The sequence below is a fragment of the Amphiura filiformis genome, unplaced genomic scaffold (assembly GCF_039555335.1).
Source record: "Amphiura filiformis unplaced genomic scaffold, Afil_fr2py scaffold_71, whole genome shotgun sequence".
Taxonomy (NCBI): Eukaryota; Metazoa; Echinodermata; class Ophiuroidea; order Amphilepidida; family Amphiuridae; genus Amphiura; species Amphiura filiformis.
This window is the reverse complement of record NW_027305535.1, coordinates 129,180-149,207: the sequence shown is the minus strand read 5'-3', so window position 1 is coordinate 149,207 and position 20,028 is coordinate 129,180. Positions and strand designations below refer to the sequence as shown.

At 36.7% G+C, this 20,028-nt stretch overlaps 1 protein-coding gene across 1 annotated transcript in view; it reads right to left on the bottom strand.

The window, feature by feature from the left end:
- Positions 1-20,028, bottom strand: part of LOC140144672 (nephrocystin-4-like) — a 158,523-nt gene that overhangs the window by 66,012 nt on the left and 72,483 nt on the right. Inside the window, exons 9-10 of the mRNA XM_072166479.1 lie at positions 19,548-19,775; positions 18,011-18,091 (exon numbers count right to left, since the gene is read on the bottom strand). Of these exons, the coding sequence (XP_072022580.1) occupies positions 18,011-18,091; positions 19,548-19,775 (309 nt within the window). The remainder of the gene's footprint in view (positions 1-18,010; positions 18,092-19,547; positions 19,776-20,028) is intronic.

Below are 20,028 nucleotides of genomic sequence, written 5' to 3'. Positions count from 1 at the left end.
ATGACCACTTGCCCCCCCCCATAGCGTTGCCACTGACCAGGAGGCAAATCATTATCTTGTATTAGGACTCCACAGTGGCGTAGCGTCATAGCCCCCAATCGATTGCAAAATTAAGAAAATCCCATAGGAAAATTGCCGAAAAACGGCTTGTGCCCCCACCACCTCCAATCACAATCAGACCCGGTGCCCCCCCCCCCCCGCATGTGATGACCCACGCTACACCACTAGCGCCCAAACCGATACTATGCTGCATGCTATCTAGTAATGGTGATCAAAGAGCGTTTGTCAAATGTTTGTAGAGTAGCAATTGCGGCTTCTATTCTAGACATAATACTTTCATTGCAATCCTTGTACTTGATCGAGCAAATGCAAGCAAGATGCCAGTACTATGCATGATACTTGACTGACACTTATGCGTTTCAGTCAAGTGACACTGGAGTGTTACAAGCATAGTGCTTGCAGACCGAATCTGCTTTTATACTTGCAAGTAAACAAATCATGTCTTTTTAATTCAATTTTACTCCCATGCAGTGCTGCCAGTGCATGCATTCTTTTGAATTAGTTGTTGTTATATTTATTTGAAAAAAAAAAAAAAAAGTACTTAGACCTCGAAATTATACTTACTATTATATATACATTCATTCAGTGCAGTGCACTCATGTCTATTTGTAACAATTAATCTTTCAAAGAAATATTGTATGGAGATACCATACAAAATAGCTTTAGTGGGTATTGTAAATGCTTATTTATTATTATTATTATTAGAAAGTCTGTACTGGGTGCAGTAGCGGCACCAGGAAATTTGTTTTCGGAGAGGGGGGGGGGGGAATTGAATTTTTATTTTTTTTTGGGGGGCAAAATTGACCAATTGTGCGCAAAAAAGTATAAATTTACAACAAATTGTGGGTTTTGCCTCAAAAGGGGTGGGGACAGGGGATTGCCCACTTGCCCCCCTAGTGTTGCCATTGACCAGGAGGCAAATCATTATCTTGTATTACGACTCCATAGTGTCGTAGCGTCATAGCCCCTAATCGATTGCAAAATTGAGAAAATCCCATAGGAAAATTGCAGAAAAACGGCTTGTGCCCCACCACCTCACCCCAAATCACAGACCCGTGCCATCATGGTCGGTGCCCCCCGCATGTGATGACCCACGCTACGCCACTAGCGCCCAAACCGATACTATATTGCATGCTATCTACTGAAGATAGCAGCGGATGCATGCTATCTACTGAAGAGATAGCAGTGTATGTATTTAAATGGTGATCAAAGAGCGTTTGTCAAATGCTTGTAGAGTAGCAATCTGCTTGTGGTTTCTATTCTAGACATAATGCTTTCATTGTAATCCTTGTACTTGATCGAGCAGATGCAAGCAAGATGCCAGTACTATGCATGATACTTGACTGACACTTGCATTTCAGTCAACTGGAGTGTAACTAGCATAATGCTTGCAAACCGAATCTGCTTTTTATACTAGCAAGTAAAAAATCATGTCTTTACCTCAGCCAATTGGCATTTCGCTAAGGGTCTCTTTTTCTTAGATTCTGATTCTTTCTTTCTTTCTTTCTTATTCCTATCGTATAATGAGCCATCGTAGCCATATGCGTTTGTCAATTATGACGACATTTGGTTATTATGAAATGTCTTGTCAAGGTCATTATAGCCCAAAACGGGTTTTTCACTTAAAATGCTACTCATTCCCCGTATTACATAGCCCCGTGACATCACTTGCACACGTACACATGCATCGTCTATAGCCAGTGTCTATACGTTGTACACAGAATCGGGGTCAAAGGTCATTTAGGGGTCATTTCCGTCCTATAACCAAATACCTTAGTGGCACCAGGCATTTTTTTTCGGGGATTTAGTGAATTGGGGGGGGGGGGGGCAAATGGCCCAATTTTGCGCAAAATTGCTGCAAAAAGTATAAATTTACAAAAAATTGTGGGTTTTGCCTGAAAAGGGGGTGGGGGACAGGGGGGAAAACGCCCACTTGCCACCCCTGTAGCATTGCCACTGACCAGGAGGCAAATCATTATCTTGTATTACGACTCCACAATGGCGTAGCGTCATAGGGGCACATGCCCCGCCAATCGATTGCAAAATTGAGAAAATCCCATAGGAAAATTGCCGAAAAACAGCTTTTGCCCCACCCGCCAATCACAATCAGACCCGTGAACCCCCCATCATGGTCGGTGCCCCCCCCCCCCATGTGATGACCCACGCTACACCACTAGCGCCGCCCCAAACCGATACATTATGCTGCATGCTATCTACTGAAGATAGCAGCGGATGCATTTAAATAGTGATCAAAGAGCATTTGTCCAATGTTTGTAGAGTAGCAATCTGCTTGTGGCTTCTATTCTAGACATAATACTTTCATTGCAATCCTTGTACTTGATCGAGCTGATGCAAGCAAGATGCCAGTACTATGCATGATACTTGACTGACACTTGCATTTCAGTCAAGTGACACTGGAGTGTTAGCATAGTGTTGCAAACCGAATCTGCTTTTTTAGCAAGTAAAAAATCATGTCTTTTTAATTCAATTTTATTCCCATGCAGTGCATTCATTCTTTTGAATTAGTTGTTGTTATATTTGCCTTTCAAAGAAAAAAGTAATTAGGCCTCGAAATTATACTTACTATTATATACTACATTCGTCCAATGCACTCATGTCTATTTGTAACAACTAATCTTTCAAAGAAATATTGCATACATGTATGGATAGGCCTACCATACAAAATTGCTTTAGTGGGTATTATAAATGCTTATTTATTATTATTATTATTATTATTATTATTATTAGAAAGTCTGTACCGGGTGCAGTAGCGGCACCAGGAAATTTGTTTTTTTTTTTTTTTTTTGGGGGCAAAATCCACCAATTTTGCACAAAATTGCCATAAAAAAGTAGAAATTTACAAAAAATATGGGTTTTGCCTCAAAAGGGGTGGGGGAAGGGGGAAAATGACCACTTGCCCCCCCCCTAGCGTCGCCACTGACCAGGAGGCAAATCATTATCTTGTATATTTACGACTCCACAGTGGCGTAGCATCATACTATAGCCCCAGTCAATTGCAAAATTGAGAAAATCCCATAGGAAAATTGCAGATAAATGGCTTGTGCCCCACCTCCCCCACCCCAAATCACAATCAGACCCGGTGCCCCTCCCCCCATCATGGTCGCTGCCCCCCATGTGATGACCCACGCTACGCCACTAGCGCCCAAACCGATACTACCGATGCTGAATGCTATCTACTGAAGATAGCAGTGGATGCATTTAACTGGTGATCAAAGATCGTTTGTCAAATGCTTGCAGAGTAGCAATCTGCTTGTGGCTTCTATTCTAAACATAATGCTTTCATTGCAATCCTTGTACTTGATCGAGCACATGCAAGCAAGATGCAAGTACTATGCATGATACTTGACTGACACTTGCATTTCAGTCAAGTGACACGGGAGTGTTACTAGCATAGTGCTTGCAGACCAAATCTGCCCTTTGCGCTGGGTTTTGACATACATTTTGGTCACAGTGTTGCAGAAAATATTCGTGCTGTCAATATACTCGGGAAATTACAGAGGCGATAGTGTTCATGAAAATTTGTAATTATTACTTCATTTTGATATCTAATCAGTGCTATAAAGTCATTTTAGGCAGCAACGTGATTGTATTAAAATAAAAAATGAAACCTGTTGTTGTAGAACTAGAATTATTTGTATGCAAATCCAAAAGTTGCAACAGATTATTTTCATTTCTTTGTTTGTTAAGCACACACCGGATTTATTTGTCAACCTCACAGGCAATTAATTTATGTCAACATGTCCTATTTTGAGATTGCATGCAAACATTGAACATCTCATTTACATAATAATGAACTCATGTCTGTGAGCCCATTTTAATGGCCATTATCTTATTTACATAATGGTTTTGACCTCAAGTCATGAGTGGTGATTTAATGTTTAATTGGCCTATACACAGTGTCATCGCTCCGATATCTTCATGGCAGAAAATGCCATGTTAGGATGAATCCACAGCCACGAATGGGTGTTCCCACCTGTTTATAAAACACATAATAGGCTGAAGGACATCCGACTAAGGCTAATGACATTAGCCTGTGACTGACCTCTGTACGGTCAGCGAGCATACATACGCCATTGTCATATGCTTTTAACTGCCTTTACGATAGTCTCCTACACAGTCAGTTTGTGTCAGTCGGTCTGACACTCGTCGATCCTGTATGTTCGTGATAGCCACATACAGTCTGGCCCAAGACTACCTCCACGAGGGTCTACGCTGCGCTATATAAAATCTGATGATTTTGGTCACTTTTGAGCTCAAGACGCACGCTAGTTTTTCAAAGCGCAACCTAACAACGATAATATATGTTGAACATATATGTTCAAGTGCAAGGAACCAGATCTGGTTTCTTTATACGAAATCATTTACGGGAGATATTCATCATTTTCCACCCCGGTATCAAAAGATTTATCGTCTGAATATCAATTGTGCATAGCACATTCACGTGTATCGATCCCGTGTATTCATTTCAGTGTCTCTGGCTGTACTAATGTAATTATTAACCGGGCGATGTCGGTGTGCTATATTCCTCTAAATATTTTACCGTAAAGTCCTATGGTGGAGGGCTTTTTTGTTCTGTAGTCCTACAAAGGTGGGGTGACTAAAAAGTAGCCTGCTGGTACATGTTTTACCGTACAGTATGGTGTAGGGTTTTTATTTTTTTATTTTGTCCTAATTTGATTGCTCTCCTTGGTCTTTTCGTCATTTAGATAACTTCCAACACCAACCTTCCTAGTTTAATTCTTTCAATCAAAATTTCACTCCTCTGCTAATGATGACAAGTGAAAATCGAAGTAATACTGCAATATCAATATGGAACTACACCTTTATCTTGACAATTCATTTGCTCGCCCTATTCCTTTTTATTATACTAACAAATCATGTCTTTTTAATTCAATTTTACTCTCATGCAGGGCATTCATTCTTTTGAATTAGATGTTGTTATATTTGCCTTTCAAAGAAAAAAAAGTAATTAGGTCTAAAAATTATACTTACTATTATACATTAAATCGATCCAATGCACTCATGTCTATTTGTAACAATTAATCTTTCAAAGAAATATTGTATGGATACCATACAAAATAGCTTTAGTGGGTATTATATGCTTATTTATTATTATTATTATTATTATTATTAGAAAGTCTGTACCGGTGCAGTAGCGGCACCAGGAAATTTGTTTTTGGAGGGGGGGGCAAATTGAATTTTTATTTGGGGGGCAAAATCGACCAATTCTAGACATAATACTTTCATTGCAGTCCATGTACTTGATCGAGCACATGCAAGCAAGATGCGAGTACTATGCATGATACTTGACTGAGAAAAAAGTAACTTGGCAAATTGAATTTTTATTTTGGGTGGGGGGCAAAATCAACCAATTTTGCGCAAAATTGCCGCAAAAAAGTATAAATTTACAAATAATTATGGGTTTTGCCTCAAAAGGGGATGGGGGACAGGGGGAAAATGACCACTTGCCCCCCCCCCTAGCGTCGCCACTGACCAGGAGGCAAATCATTATCTTGTATTACGACTCCACAGTGGCATAGTGTCATAGCCCCCAATCGATTGCAAAATTGAGAAAAACGGCTTGTGCCCCCACCTCCCCCACCCCAAATCACAATCAGACCTGTTGCCATCATGGTCGGTGCCCCCCCCCCCGCATGTGATGACCCACGCTATGCCACTTGTGCCCAAACAGATACTACCGATGCTGCATGCTATCTACTGAAGATAACAGCGGATGCATTTAACTGGTGATCAAAGAGCATTTGTCAAATGTTTGTAGAGTAGCAATATGCATGTGGCTTCTATTCTAGACATAATGCTTTCATTGCAATCCTTGTACTTGATCGAGCAAATTGTATGGATACCATACAAAATAGCTTTAGTGGGTATTATAAATGCTTAGACTTTTCTCAGGGGGGGCAGCTGCCTCCCTTGCCCCCTGGCTACGCCACTGTATCGAATTGCATTCTGAATACGAAGAATGTCTTTCTCATATCAAATAATTTTCATTTTTTGAAATTCACGATATAGTACAAATTTTATGACAAATTATTAAAATTTGATATTTTTCACATTTTTGATATATAACAGTCCTCGAAGTAAATTTTATAAATCTAATGATATATTCTTGAAGTGTATGTAGCTGGGAGAAAAAGAAAAAAAAAAATTAAAAAATTTTACCTTTCATATTGAAGATATGAATTTTATACCCAAAAAGATCTAATTTTTTTGGTGTTTTGGGGAAAAAAAAATTCATATCGTCAATACGAAAGGTCAAAATTTTCAATTGATAGTCGGCTTTTCATCCCACCTACATACACTTTAAGTAGAAATCATCAGATTTATAAAGTTTACTTTGAGTACTGTTAAATATCAAAAATATCAATTTTTCATCATTTGCCATAAAATGTGTATTACATTGCGAATTTCAAAAAATCTAAGTTATTTGATATCAGAAGGACATTCTTCGTATTCAGAATGCAATTCGATATGTCTGATGTGCTCTAATGTCCCAAAATAAATACTGTCGAAAACGTTCATACCCCATCCCTTAAGAGGAGGAAGCAAATTATATTGCCAATATGTTAACTTCAATTTTCCACTTTTATGCAAGAAATAAAAGAAAATCAGAATCCCTAAAAGGGGCAGGGACAATCAAATGTTTGTTTGTTATTGTTGTTTTGGCCAAATAATTATTTTATTGTTTTGACTACGTTCGATAAATTTGGTTTTACCATAGACCACTTATCTTTCCTATTATGGAGATTGATGATAAAAGACATGTATGATTTTGATAAAATTTTAATTTTGTTCTCAGTCTTTTTTTGTCAAAAATTATTACATAATATTACTAGTAACACTTTATCTGTCAAGGGTCTTCTGATCATTTTAACCTGAGACTAGTAAACCAACAGTCTCAAGTTGGTTTACTAATCTCAGTTTTAACTAAGCGAAAACAATGAGGTAAAAAGTAAAAAACAACGACTTAGCCGCTTAACCGTGGAGCTCTGGGGGATCCCAGTTTTATTATAAAAACTCTAAATTTTACTTCAGGCTTAGTCCTTTACATGGTATTTGGGCAATTACAATCATGTAAGAAGTACAAATTTGAGCAAAATATGCAGCAAATGATAGCTTTACTGTAATACCAGAAGATGGAGAAATATCTCTTCTGCTGATCAAGAAGAACCCCCAGATCCAATTGATTGGATGTACATAGCCTGGAGTGACTGTGAAGACTGTATGTGTTATACCATGGAGGTATATAAATAAATGGAGAATGATCGCCAGAATTCTAATCTCCTAAGTGGAGATTATCCCGTTACCTCTATTCAATGAGTCACCAAACTTGAATTGACCAGCCACTTCAGCCAAGCTATTGATCTCCACGATGGTTATGAGCCTCTACCATGGTTCATTGATTTTCACTCCCAAAATTTCCTCATAGGAATTGACCCTACATTGACCCGTACCGGAAGCCTTGTAAAAGAGACTGTATAATGACGTCAGCAAGTCAATCAGATGTTCAAAGTCACCAGTTTTGATAGCTTATAGTTTCAATGTATGATCGTGCGAAACCCCGAAGAAATTTGGATGTTCTGTTCAGTTATGAAACTGTTTTCTACACTAGTTGTGCCGTAACTTGACAAATATACTTAGTTTTCATGTTCATATATTAAGCTTTTAAGGGGGTCTGAGGGAGTTCAAATATAGTGCAAATGAAAGCAAAACGTTTTTTACCTTCCGATTGTGAAAAGATTATGTTGGGCCAATTTGGGCCATTTGAGTTACTGAGCGAGCAAAATTTACCGGAAGTACTTGAATTCAAGCAAAAGTGATGATCAGACAATCTTTTCTAGAGCGAAATTGATAGGCCTTATACGGAATGTATAGGCCCTATATACTTTGTTTAAACAGTTTCTCATAGTTTAGTGTATGATAACCGTGATTTGGGTTGAAGCTTCGGGTCAAATAGATTGAGTGCCATGACGGATATGTCATATTATTGCTTTTTAAACTTTTAAATCTGTATTGTCATGAAATCGTATAGGCCGCCTAAATCATCATCATTAAACTTCTCATTTTATAATAAATAATTATCAGCATTTAGGCCTAAATGATTATATTAATATTATTAGGGGGCTACCATTTTCTTTGGAGGGGGGTTCCAAATATACGGGGGGTCATAACTTTTTGGAAAAAAAGTCATAATTCAATTTTCATGACCAAAATGTAGGAAGTCACAAGATGACAACAGATAAGGTGTTTCTTTTATCAAAAAGACTGATTTCTTGATGCAATTTAACTGAGACTAGTATACCTAAACCTAGGTATAGGCCTACTAGTCTTAGAATTTAAGCACTCAATTTTTGGCGAAAATGAGATTTTGATATCAAAATTTTATGAAACATGAGCACTTTCCAATAAGTATAAACTTCATTTTACCCCATTGAAATCAATGGCCAGTGAAACAGACTTCACAATGTAATCAGCTTAGCATAATCAATATAAACCTGAAAATGCCCATTCAACAATAATTGGTCATAACCAACGTAGTACAAAAGAGGCTTGGCTGGATCATTCTCCATTTATTTATATACCTCCATGGTTATACACACAAGTGTGTATAACTTTGTTTGCCATGTCATGGAACCTTTAATGTGTTTGAAGAGCATAATCTTTATCCATGGTTAAACAAACAACCATGAACAAGATCTTGTTCTGTTACATGTACTGCTCTGTAGTTAAAGTTTGGCAAGTTACCAGTTTCATTTGATTTTGTTTACTTGCATTTTTTTAATCTCCATGTGTTAGGGATCAAATCAAAACTCGACTGCCGGTTGCCCGCCGGTTCCGGGCGGTTCCGTCCGGTTGTAAAATATACACAGTACAGTAATGAGGTCAGTTGTCACACCCTGGTTCATATGGCCGGTTGGTATCATCAAGTGAGTGAGTGGAGTGATTTCAAGTGGTTTCTTTTCAAATTTAGTACAATAGGAATAATCGATTTCCCTTCTCGGAGTTCTTCTCAATCAATGAAGCTACTTTTAGCATTTTATTTTGATAAAATATAAGCAGAGACTTGGTCTATTTATTTCTAATTATTTTACATCGTGACAGGTTAGACAAGACCTATTTTAAAGTTTCATTTACGAGGGGAAAACGCAAGGATAATACATTTTTCATAAACTGTGTTTATAATCGAAGGAAAGAAATCAAAAAAGAATCAAAGAAATCAAAAAAGAATTGAAGAAAGAAAGAAAGAAGAAAGAAAAAAAGAAGGGAGAAAGAAGGGGAAGGGAGAGGGGGAGAGGAAGCGGGAGGATAGGGGAGAGGGGGAAAAGTGGTGAGAGTATGAGATGTGTCTCTCACATCACATGAGAGAGAGAGAGGGGGATAAAAACTACACTAAGTTAGTAATATGGGCCATATTATTATTAGGCCGGTATATTGGGCCTATAATGATGTTGGCCAGGTTCGTTGAGGTGATGTGCAAAAGACTAATGATGCATAAAATATATGCGAATCCCATCACCCTCAGCACCGCGCCCTTCATCAGCACCAATGAAGATTAGCCATTTTGGGCTATCATTTTCTTCGGAAGGGGGGGGGGGTTATATATTTTTGGAAAGAAAAATGGGGGGGGGGTCATAAAATTTTTGATGACCAAAATGTAGGGAGTCATAAGATGACCACAGATAGTGTGTTTATTTTATTAAAAAAGACTGATTTCAATACAATTTTACATAAAATCATATGAGTGCTAGATCAGCTTCTCTGATATAATACTCTTTAGCTGGATCAAAATAGGCCTACCGGGACTAAATTAACCAAAATTTGTAAAAGGCCTATATGCATCTTCCTTTGGCACGATTTTAGGACATGATTGTCCTCAATTTGGTCATTTTAGCATTGAAGTTGCATTTTTTGGCATAAATCACAAAAGAAATCCCCAGTTGAATTACAAAGCAAATGAGTCCATCAATATCACTTCAACTGGGGATTTTTTGAGATTTATGCACGCATCATGTCTTCTGGAGGCAGATTTGAACTAATGCAGGCCTATGTGATTCACAAAATTATAAATTCACAACTTCAAAATTACTTAACCTATAGAAGTCATTGAAACACTGTTCTGAACTGAAATTAACTGATCTAAACAATGGTGACATATTCAAACAATTTTAACCATAAACACGAAATCATTTCAAAGATTAATTTGCTTTGATGATAAGCCAATAGACACACGCCTAAGAAAAATCGATCACTGTGTAGTACTTTCAAGTATGCACTATTGTGACCGTGAAATTTCAAGCACGCGCTATTGTGATCATGAAATAAACATGTATCGAAATTTTGTTAATCTCTCCGGTTATGTGCTTAAACCAACCGGCGGTTGCTACTCATGCATTCTTGAATATTCATATACCAATGACCTCTGCCAACCGGACGGAACCGCCCGGAACCGGCGGTCGAGTTTTGATTTGATCCCTTATTCAACCTTTTTTATGTTCACTCAGCATGTTAGATGTGCTAAGAACATTGTAGGCTTTACAAAAGCAAAACTTTAATAATAATCATAATGAGTTAAATTAAATAAAGCCTAGTAGAAACGAGATGCAGGGTATCTTAATATTTTAATGACATTATCAATCAAAGTTTTTTTTCCTCCATTCCCTACACAAAACCCAATGGCATATAAATATTTAAATTCCTCATCAAATTTATAATATGCTAATTATTCACATCCTGTGAATAAAAGGGATGATATTTGATACTGTATTTTAAGATTGAACAAAATCCACATCCCAAACCAATTTGGTTACTGTTATTTATTTTATAACATGAAGCCATGGAATATTTTGTTGTTTTATAACTGGATTTATGTTTCCAAGTAGTTTTTATAAGTTGTCCTCAAGCTTGCTTTTGGGAGAGTACTAGTACACGGTGGCCTAGCGCCATAGGGGGGGGGGTAGTATAGGCCTACTTTGCTACAATGCAACCCACAGGTATTACTAGGACGACCATCACAATTTCATATTGTTTTCTGGATAGAACTCATCAACAGAAGTATGGTGCTTAAATGGTCAAAATCTGACAAAAACTTTTCGAATTATGAATTTTCAAAGTGTCCCATTCTGACGGTCATTGGAACAGAATAAAATTGCCAATTTAGGAGCAAAATTAACACAAGTACATTTTCATACATGCACAATGTGAAAGTGAAATAAAAGGGGGTTTCTTATGAAATGGCACTTTATAAGTCAATTATCAATTATTTTTTTCAAACAGAGGCACTGAAATCATGCTTTTAGAATTTGGCAAAAATCATGGCCGACATGGCACAAGAGCAACAGTCCAGGTGATTTTTTTTTCACACCCAAGAGTTTAAATGTTATTGGGTTTAATATGCATCAAATAGTAAAATGAACTGAAAAGTTTTGGGGAATTTTTATTTCTGCAGTCAAGGGTCAGAATTCTGAAATTTTAAGGACATACAAATCCATACAAGCTGAAACTTGATCAATAATTTATACTTATAAAATATTATTTTGTGTATATGTTCCAGTCTCCATAATATTCTTTACAAGTACCAGTATATAAAATATCCCATAATTTATCATAATTCAAATACCAAGGGTGTAGAATTAAGCAACCTTGTCAGCAAAAATAACCAATTTCCCCCAAACCAGCAAATTTAATATTGTGACTAAATTCAGTGAATTGATTATGTGCATTGTGCATAGTAAGCCTGTGTACAATGCAATCTTAGTGTTAATTAACTAAAATAATTTGGGACCTATATCATTTATAGTGACATGACAAATAGAATTTAAACCAGTTGAGTAGTCTTATTTGCATCACTTGAAAGTAAAAATCACTCATCATTCATTATTTTAAAAAAAGATTAAATAAATTAGCACAATTGTACACTCTTAAAAATACTCAACCTTGGGTAAAATCTCTTTTGGATGGTAAAAAGCTAGGGCACAACCCTAGCAAGATAAATTTTACTCAATTTGATTGAGTAACACGTTTACTCCGGTATTGTGCAAAATTGTACTAAACAGCAGAGCAAAATCGTTTCCCTCTTTACTGTGATCTTTGGCTTACATTGTGCTATTTTGGCTTAAAATGTGATTTTTGATCAAAAACGTGATTTTGGTCAAAAACTTAGTTTTTGGTCTAAATTGTGATTTTTGGTCAATAATTTGATTTTGGTCAAGAATGGAACATTTTCCAAATGCAAAACATGTAAAAAAAACTCAATGTCCGGATTATTTTAGGCGGGGAGCATGCATCATTTAATAAAAATTATTTTTAATAATAATAATAATAATAATATACACTTCTTGATTTATGCTTTTGGAGGAGTTTTTAAATGTATATTTAGAGTCCTCTTTCAAATTTTATATTTATGTGTAATCTCTCTATATCATAATTTGCTTTGGTCAAAATTTACATTAAAATGATCAGAAAAAACTATTATTGTCAAAATTTCGGTTTTTGGTGTCATGTTATTTATTAATCTAAAAGTATTTTTGGCGACAAAAGAAAAACCCACCCTATTCTATGCATACGGGCGGACCTTCCAACTTCAAGTATAGGGTTGGGTGTTTTTTGTACTTGTTTTTCTAGAGAGAGGCTATCTTGAAATTACGCTAAAATATCACCAAAATCTATTCTCAAAAATTCCGGGTCGTTTGGGCCCGTAGAGAAGGGTTTTTTCATAGCCTTTGATAGGGCCTACTATTAATTTTTTTTTAAATTTTGCAACATTTTACAAAACTTAACTAAATATTAACAAAAATTGATGCTAAACTTAAAATTTGTATCCATCATTCAAAATCAATCAATCTCGGAAATTAAACCTGTTATTAAAGCCACGATGGGTTGATTTGTTAATACACAGAATAATATTTTCCCTCAGCTATGGTATAGTTAGCTACCCAAATCGGCTATCCTAGTAGTAGTAAAATATTCTAAAAGCACACAGTAAATTTTTAAGCAGATAACTTATTAATTTTAAGAGGGCTACATTTTGTATTGCATGGATGGAAGCCAGGTTTATGACCAATTTTCCATGTGTGTGTGCAATATCTATGTGTGCAATATACCATGAACAAACAGTTACGTAATAGTATTGACTTTTGTTGAACTTGTTGAATGGGTTATTATAAAAAGGTCAGTGGACCTCATCATCACTCCTACCAGAGAGTTTCTCTGCTCCTAGTCCTACTAATAATTACTCCTAGTCCTACTAATAAGTACTGTTTAAGTGGTAAATTTAGTGTACAGTTATTTTCGCGATATGGAGTTACAGAGACATTTTTGCAATTGTTATTTTCGCGATGCTTAGTCTTGCCCTATACTTGCAATACATTATTATATATATTCCCCAGGTGTTAATTTCGTGGATGGAACTCTATTCGCGAAATCCGCGAAAATAAAACCCTCGCGAAGATTTCATTAAGGTAGTGCACTTGCTTTAAGCTGTTTATACACCCCTGTGTGAGAGACTAAAGTAATGTATTCCATACAGGGTGTATGTCTTTCAACTGGAATAGCCTAAAATGTGTATATCATATACCTGGTATATGGCCGGATTTACCTTTTGATGGTCCTGTGGGCAAGGCAACATGATTGTCGTGAGATCTACTCACTCGAATGGCTTTATCGAGATGTGCATAAAAGCGCCGCAATTTGGCATTTTAATACTAAATGGGCCAAAGTAGGGTTAATTTTGGTCTAAAATAGACCAAAAGGGAGATGCAAATTGTAAATTTTGTCACAACATATCTGTCAACTGAGCAGGGGAGGGGTCTGATTCGATCGCCACCCTGCGACTTGTTTCCCGTCAAATATTATAGTTAGTGTACCTTGCTCTTTTTCTTTCCTACTAATAATTAGGGCTTACTCAACAAGAAAGTTGTTATGGTCACTTGGGCTGTCAATCATGATGATTACCCATCACCAACTTGTGGGGGATGGGGGGATGGGAGAAAACACCCCCCAACATACATATGGACATATACATATTGCATTGAACTGGAAGAGAATGGAATTCCTGATATCTATTTGCACGTAAAAAAGGGGTGAAATCCCGACAAATTACTAACAAAACAATCTGGAATTCCAGCACCTCAATGGGCAAAAATATGGATTATTTTGTTGACCAGAGGCAAAAAAAGTCAGGAAAGCCAACCAAGAATAAACACAATAACCTGGAATTCCAAAACCTTCTATGCCTTCAGACTAACAAAACGGTGGAAAAATATGGAAATTTTACTCCAAGCATAGGCAGAATAGGCTGGAATATGGAACAGCATAAGTATAATATGCTGGAATTCCGAGCCCCAAAGATCACCAAGGAATAGCCCTATGTACTACATTCGTCCAATGCACTCATGTCTATTTGTAACAATTAATCTTTCAAAGAAATATTGTATGGATACCATACAAAATAACTTCAGTGGGTATTATAAATGCTTATTTAGTATTATTAGAAAGTCTGTGCCAGGTACAGTAGCGGCACCAGGAAAATTTTTTTTGGGGGGCAAAGTGATTTGTGTTTTTTTTTTGGGGGGTCAAAATCGACCGATTTTGCATAAAATTGCATAAAAAGTAGAAATTTTCAAAAATTATGGGTTTTGCCTCAAAAGGGGTGGGGACAGGGGAAAATTGTCCACTTCCCCCCGTAGCGCCGCCACTGACCAGGAGGCAAATCATTATCTTGTATTACGACTCCACGGTAGCATAGCGTCATAGAGGCACGGGGGGGGGGGCACATGCCCCCCAATCGATTGCAAAATTGAATTGGGCAATTGCCGAAAAATGGCTTTTGCCCCCACCATCCCCACCCACAATCACAATCCTTCCCGGTGCCCCCCCCCCCCATGTGAAGACACACGCTACACCACTGTGACATACATACATACATCATCATTTTACATACATCATTGACTCCAGCCTAGCGCCCAAAGCATTTAAATGGTGATCAAAGAGCGTTTGTCAAATGTTTGTAGAGTAGCAATCTGCTTGTGGTTTCTATTCTAGACATAATGCTTTCATTGCAATCCTTGTACTTGATCAAACAGATGCAAGCAAGATGCCAGTACTACGCATGAAACTCGACTGAAACTTGCGTTTCAGTCAAGTGATACTGGCGAGTTACTAGCATATTGCTTGCAAACCGTCAGGGGCGCATTTGAATCTGCTTTTTATACTACATGTAGCAAGTAAAAAATCATGCCTTTTAATTCCAATTTACTCCCACACATCGGTGCATTCATTCTTTTGAATAGTCGTTGTTATATTTTTCCTTTACGGGGTACTACACCCTGGCCAATTTTGTGCCTATTTTTGCATTTTTCTCAAAAATTATAGCGCATTAGTGACAAGTAAGATATGAATATTATAGGGGCAAGGACTACAACTACTGCACTGAAAATTCAGCAACTCAAGTCAAGTAGTGATTGATTTATTGACCAAATATTGGTTTCCCCTCATTTTTGACTGTAACTCCACAACTGTTGTCTGTGCTGAAATAAAATTTCCAATGCAGTAGTTGTAGTCCTTGCCCCTATAATATACATATCTTACTTGTCACCAATACGCTATAATTTTTGAGAAAAATGCAAAATAGGCAATAAAATTTGACAAGGGTGTAGTACCCTTAAAGGAAAAGGTAATTAGGCCTCGAAAATACTACTTACTATTATGTACTACAGCTGGCAAGAATAAGTACAATATTTTTCCAATGTCACCACCCAATGCACTCATGTCTATAGATTTGTAACAATCTTTCAAAGAAATATTGTATGAATACCATACAGATGCAAGCAAGATGCTAGTACCCTGCATGGTACTTGCCTGACACTTGAGTTTCAGTCAAGTGACACTGGAGTGTTACTAGCATAGCACTTGCAAACCGTCAGGGGCGCATTTGAATCTGCTTTTTATACTAGCAAATCACTATCTTGGTATTATTATGACTCCAGCCTAACGCCCAAACCGCTACTACACTGTATGCTATCTACTGAAGATAGCAGCAGATGCATTTTAAAATGGTGATCAAAGAGCGTTTGTCAAATGTTTGTAGAGTAGCAATCTGCTTGTGGCTTCTATTCTAGACATAATACTTTCATTGCAATCCTTGTACTTGATCGAGCAGATGCAAGCAAGATGCCAGTACTACGCATGAAACTTGACTGAAACTTGCATTTCAGTCAAGTGACACCAGAGTGTTACTAGCATAGTGCTTGCAGCCCGAATCTGCTTTTTATACTAGCAAGTAACAAATCATGTCTTTTTAATTCAATTTTACTCTCATGCAGTGCATTCATTCTTTTGAATAGTTGTTGTTATGTCTTTTTGATTCAATTAGTTGTAACCTTTTCCTTTCAAAGGAAAAGGTAATTAGGCCTCGAAATGACCACTTACTGTTATGTACTACAGCTGGCAAGAATTAAGTAGTATGATATTCTTCCAATGTCACCACCCAATGCACTCATGTATTAAGTATTTTAGGCAATATGCATCAGACTAATAGTATTCACGATTTAATATCATTATGCATGTTTTTATTCACTATGATAGGCAAATAAAAATTTAAAAATTTAAAAAAATCATTTCAAAGTTCATTTCTACCCATTCCTACATGTACTCCTATCAAAAAATATTGTAAGCATCCTGACCTGGAAAAATCCCATACTCTAATGCTAATTTAAAATTACATTGCAAATAACTATGATGGCAGCTTTAATATAAAATTTTTATAATTTACTTAAAATAATGGTCACATAAAGGAGACCCTCTATATTTTGATTGATAATCTGTCCAAGTTACCCAAGCATAGGCTAAACAGCTGGGCTGAACACTGGCAGGTGACAAATTTGCATATAACAGAGCAAGGAAAGAAATAGACAGGTGTCAATCATAACAACCTTGCATATATTTACATAAACAAAGTCAAGTAAAACGCAAGTGTGGATAACTCAGCTTGGTCGTGTTTACTCAAGAAAACTCAAGAAACTTGCAAATTTTAGAAAAGAAGTCCGAAACACTAGCATTTGAGAGTCAAGTGCAGTAAAACAATGCAAGTTTCCCAATCCAAAACTTGCAAGTTTAAGAAACTTGCATTTTGATTTTTACTAGGGAAGTTTGACTAATATTTCAAATATGTGAATTCAATCCTGTGTTCCGCAATTCTATTAAAAATCTAGTTTTGTCACAAATACAGCACTACTATAAGCCGTGATGTTTGTCTGGGATGTTTGCATTATAATTGTGTAAAAATAAGAGTTTTAAACAAAAATTGCAGGGGTCCTCCTCAGCAAATGTTACAGTATTGCTTTACAAATATCATATTGTCGCTAATCTGGCAGAACCTCAAAAACTCCAATAGCTGCTAGATGTTAAATATGTACCATACAATATATTTATTGCATGGTAAAAATGTACACATTTAACAAATAGCAGCTATTGGAGTTACGAGGTCTTGCCAGAACAGGGACAAATTATGGTAAGTGCAATCAATAATCAAAATTGATTTATGCTGTAAAGATAAAACAATCATAATTTAGAAAATGAAAGATGATCTTTAGACCACATGGGGTAACTAGGAGAGATTTTCTTGGGGGAAAATACCCTCTAGTGGCTAGATTTACATGGGAACCAAGGTCAGATTTCTTCGGATTTTACGCGAGCTTATTTCCAATCCAAGCCTGCTGTCTGCTACACTGCATCTTCAAATAAATAATCGATATGATTTGTTTTGTGCCAGCAGAGATTTTGCGATGATGAAGAAGATTAAATCTGGACAACCATCACATATGACTGGAAGCACCCCAAAAATGTGCCTTTAATATGATGATGTGTATTTTTAAAACCATGCACACCATATTACAAGCATATTAAAGTGACTTACCATCTGCATGGGTCTATGATGTGGCTCATTGGATGACATTTGGGAGACTGGTGACATAGGTCGCGATGTGTAACCCTCTTTCTGTAAAAATAAGTGCAAGTGAAAAATATACTTAATAAACATGAAAAGTTGTAACTATAATTACCATAACTTTTCACTGTTGCATTAATGGAGTTTTCAATATTTGACCGAGATGCTTAAACCAGAGATTTAAAGCTATATTTGCTCGAGGGTCACAGAGGGACAAAATCCTTTCAAAGATTTGTGTTCGAGGGCCAAATACACATTGGTAATATGTCCATTGTACATTTCAAAGCTGTTCTAGGGCCAACTACACTGGTCGGTGGGCCGGATCTGCCCAATGGGCCACTAGTTGAGGACCACTTAACAACCATAACAGTATCAGGACCACAGAATTAGAGGAGGAGAGCCAGGACTCCCCTATATCTTGGAGCAAAAATTGGGGGTATTCAGTTTCCCTCAGAATGTGCTTGAAGCAATCGTTGTCATACAAGCGTGACGTGGATGATGGGCACATTTGAGAGATGCACTTGATGCAACCTGCACGCGACACCAAGATGCTTCAGATGAGACGCAGATTTGGTGCGCACCGGCAGCAAGGACCCGAATACCTCCAATTTTCTCCCCATAGCTGACAGTGTTATTGTATGTGGCGGGATACCGAGTCCGGGTTCTCCTTCTCTAATTCTATGATCAGGATTCTTATACATGAACACATTTATATTCATTTTTTAAGGGAAGGGGTATGAACGTTTGGACAGTATTTATTTTGGGACATTAGAGCACAACAGACATATCGAATTGCTTTCTGAATACGAAGAATGTCCTTCTGATATCAAATAACTTTGATTTTTTGAAATTCGCAATTTAATACACATTTTATGACAAATCATTAAAATTGATATTTTGATATTTAACATTACTAAGTAGTAAACTTTATAAATCTGATGATTTATACTTAAAAAAAGTGTATGTAGGTGGGATGAAAAGCCCCGGCGATCAATTGAAAATTTCGACCTTTCAGATTGAATATATGGATTTTTTCCCAAAAACACACACACAAAAGGTCTTTTGGGAAAAAAATCCATATCTTCAATATTAAAGGTCAAAATTTTCAATTGATAGTAGGCTTTTCCCCCCAGCTACATACACTTTAAGAATATATCATTAGATTTATAAAATTTACTTCGAGGACTGTTATATATCAAAAATTTGAAAAATATCAAATTTTATAATTTGTCATAAAATTTGTATTATATTGTGATTTTCAAAAATGAAAATTATTTGATATCAGAAAGACATGTTTTTATTCAGAATGCAATTTGATAGGTCTGAGGTGCTCTCATGTTCCACAAAAAATACTGTCGAAACGCAATAAACGCTCATTCTAGATCCTTTAAGGTAGGTATTAAAATACAAACTGGATTTTCCCTAAAGCAGCTTTTCATGTTTCATATGTGTCATGGCAGTAACAGGATTCTAAATACATTATCATATTATCAAAATTGATACCTACCTTAACCTTGAATACAAATTGAATCTTCCCCGAGGCAGCTTTTGATGTTTCCTTATCTGCCATAGCTGTATCAGGATTCTTATACATGAATACATTGTCAGCATTGGGTACAGGTCCACCTATCAGCTGCACTGTGACATCGCTCACATGCTCCTTGAAATTGGGAGCGTAGACGGCCCAACGTAGGGCTACGCTTCTTGTCTGGTTTCGGTTGAAACTTGTAGATAGCTGTAAGATGGAAGAACTTATTACTTACTGAATATAGAATTAGACTGTAATTATTTTATTACCTTGTTTCACAAAATCAGGAACATGATCATGCGACATAACTTTTGGTCTTGCTTTAATATAACACTGGCACACACAGATTGTATTCTAATATAAAGACTACAGAATACATCAACTATGCTTGATATAGAGTTCAACAACTCATCCTTTAACTTTGTACAGGAGCCAAACGTTGTTAATCGGTCATGAAGCC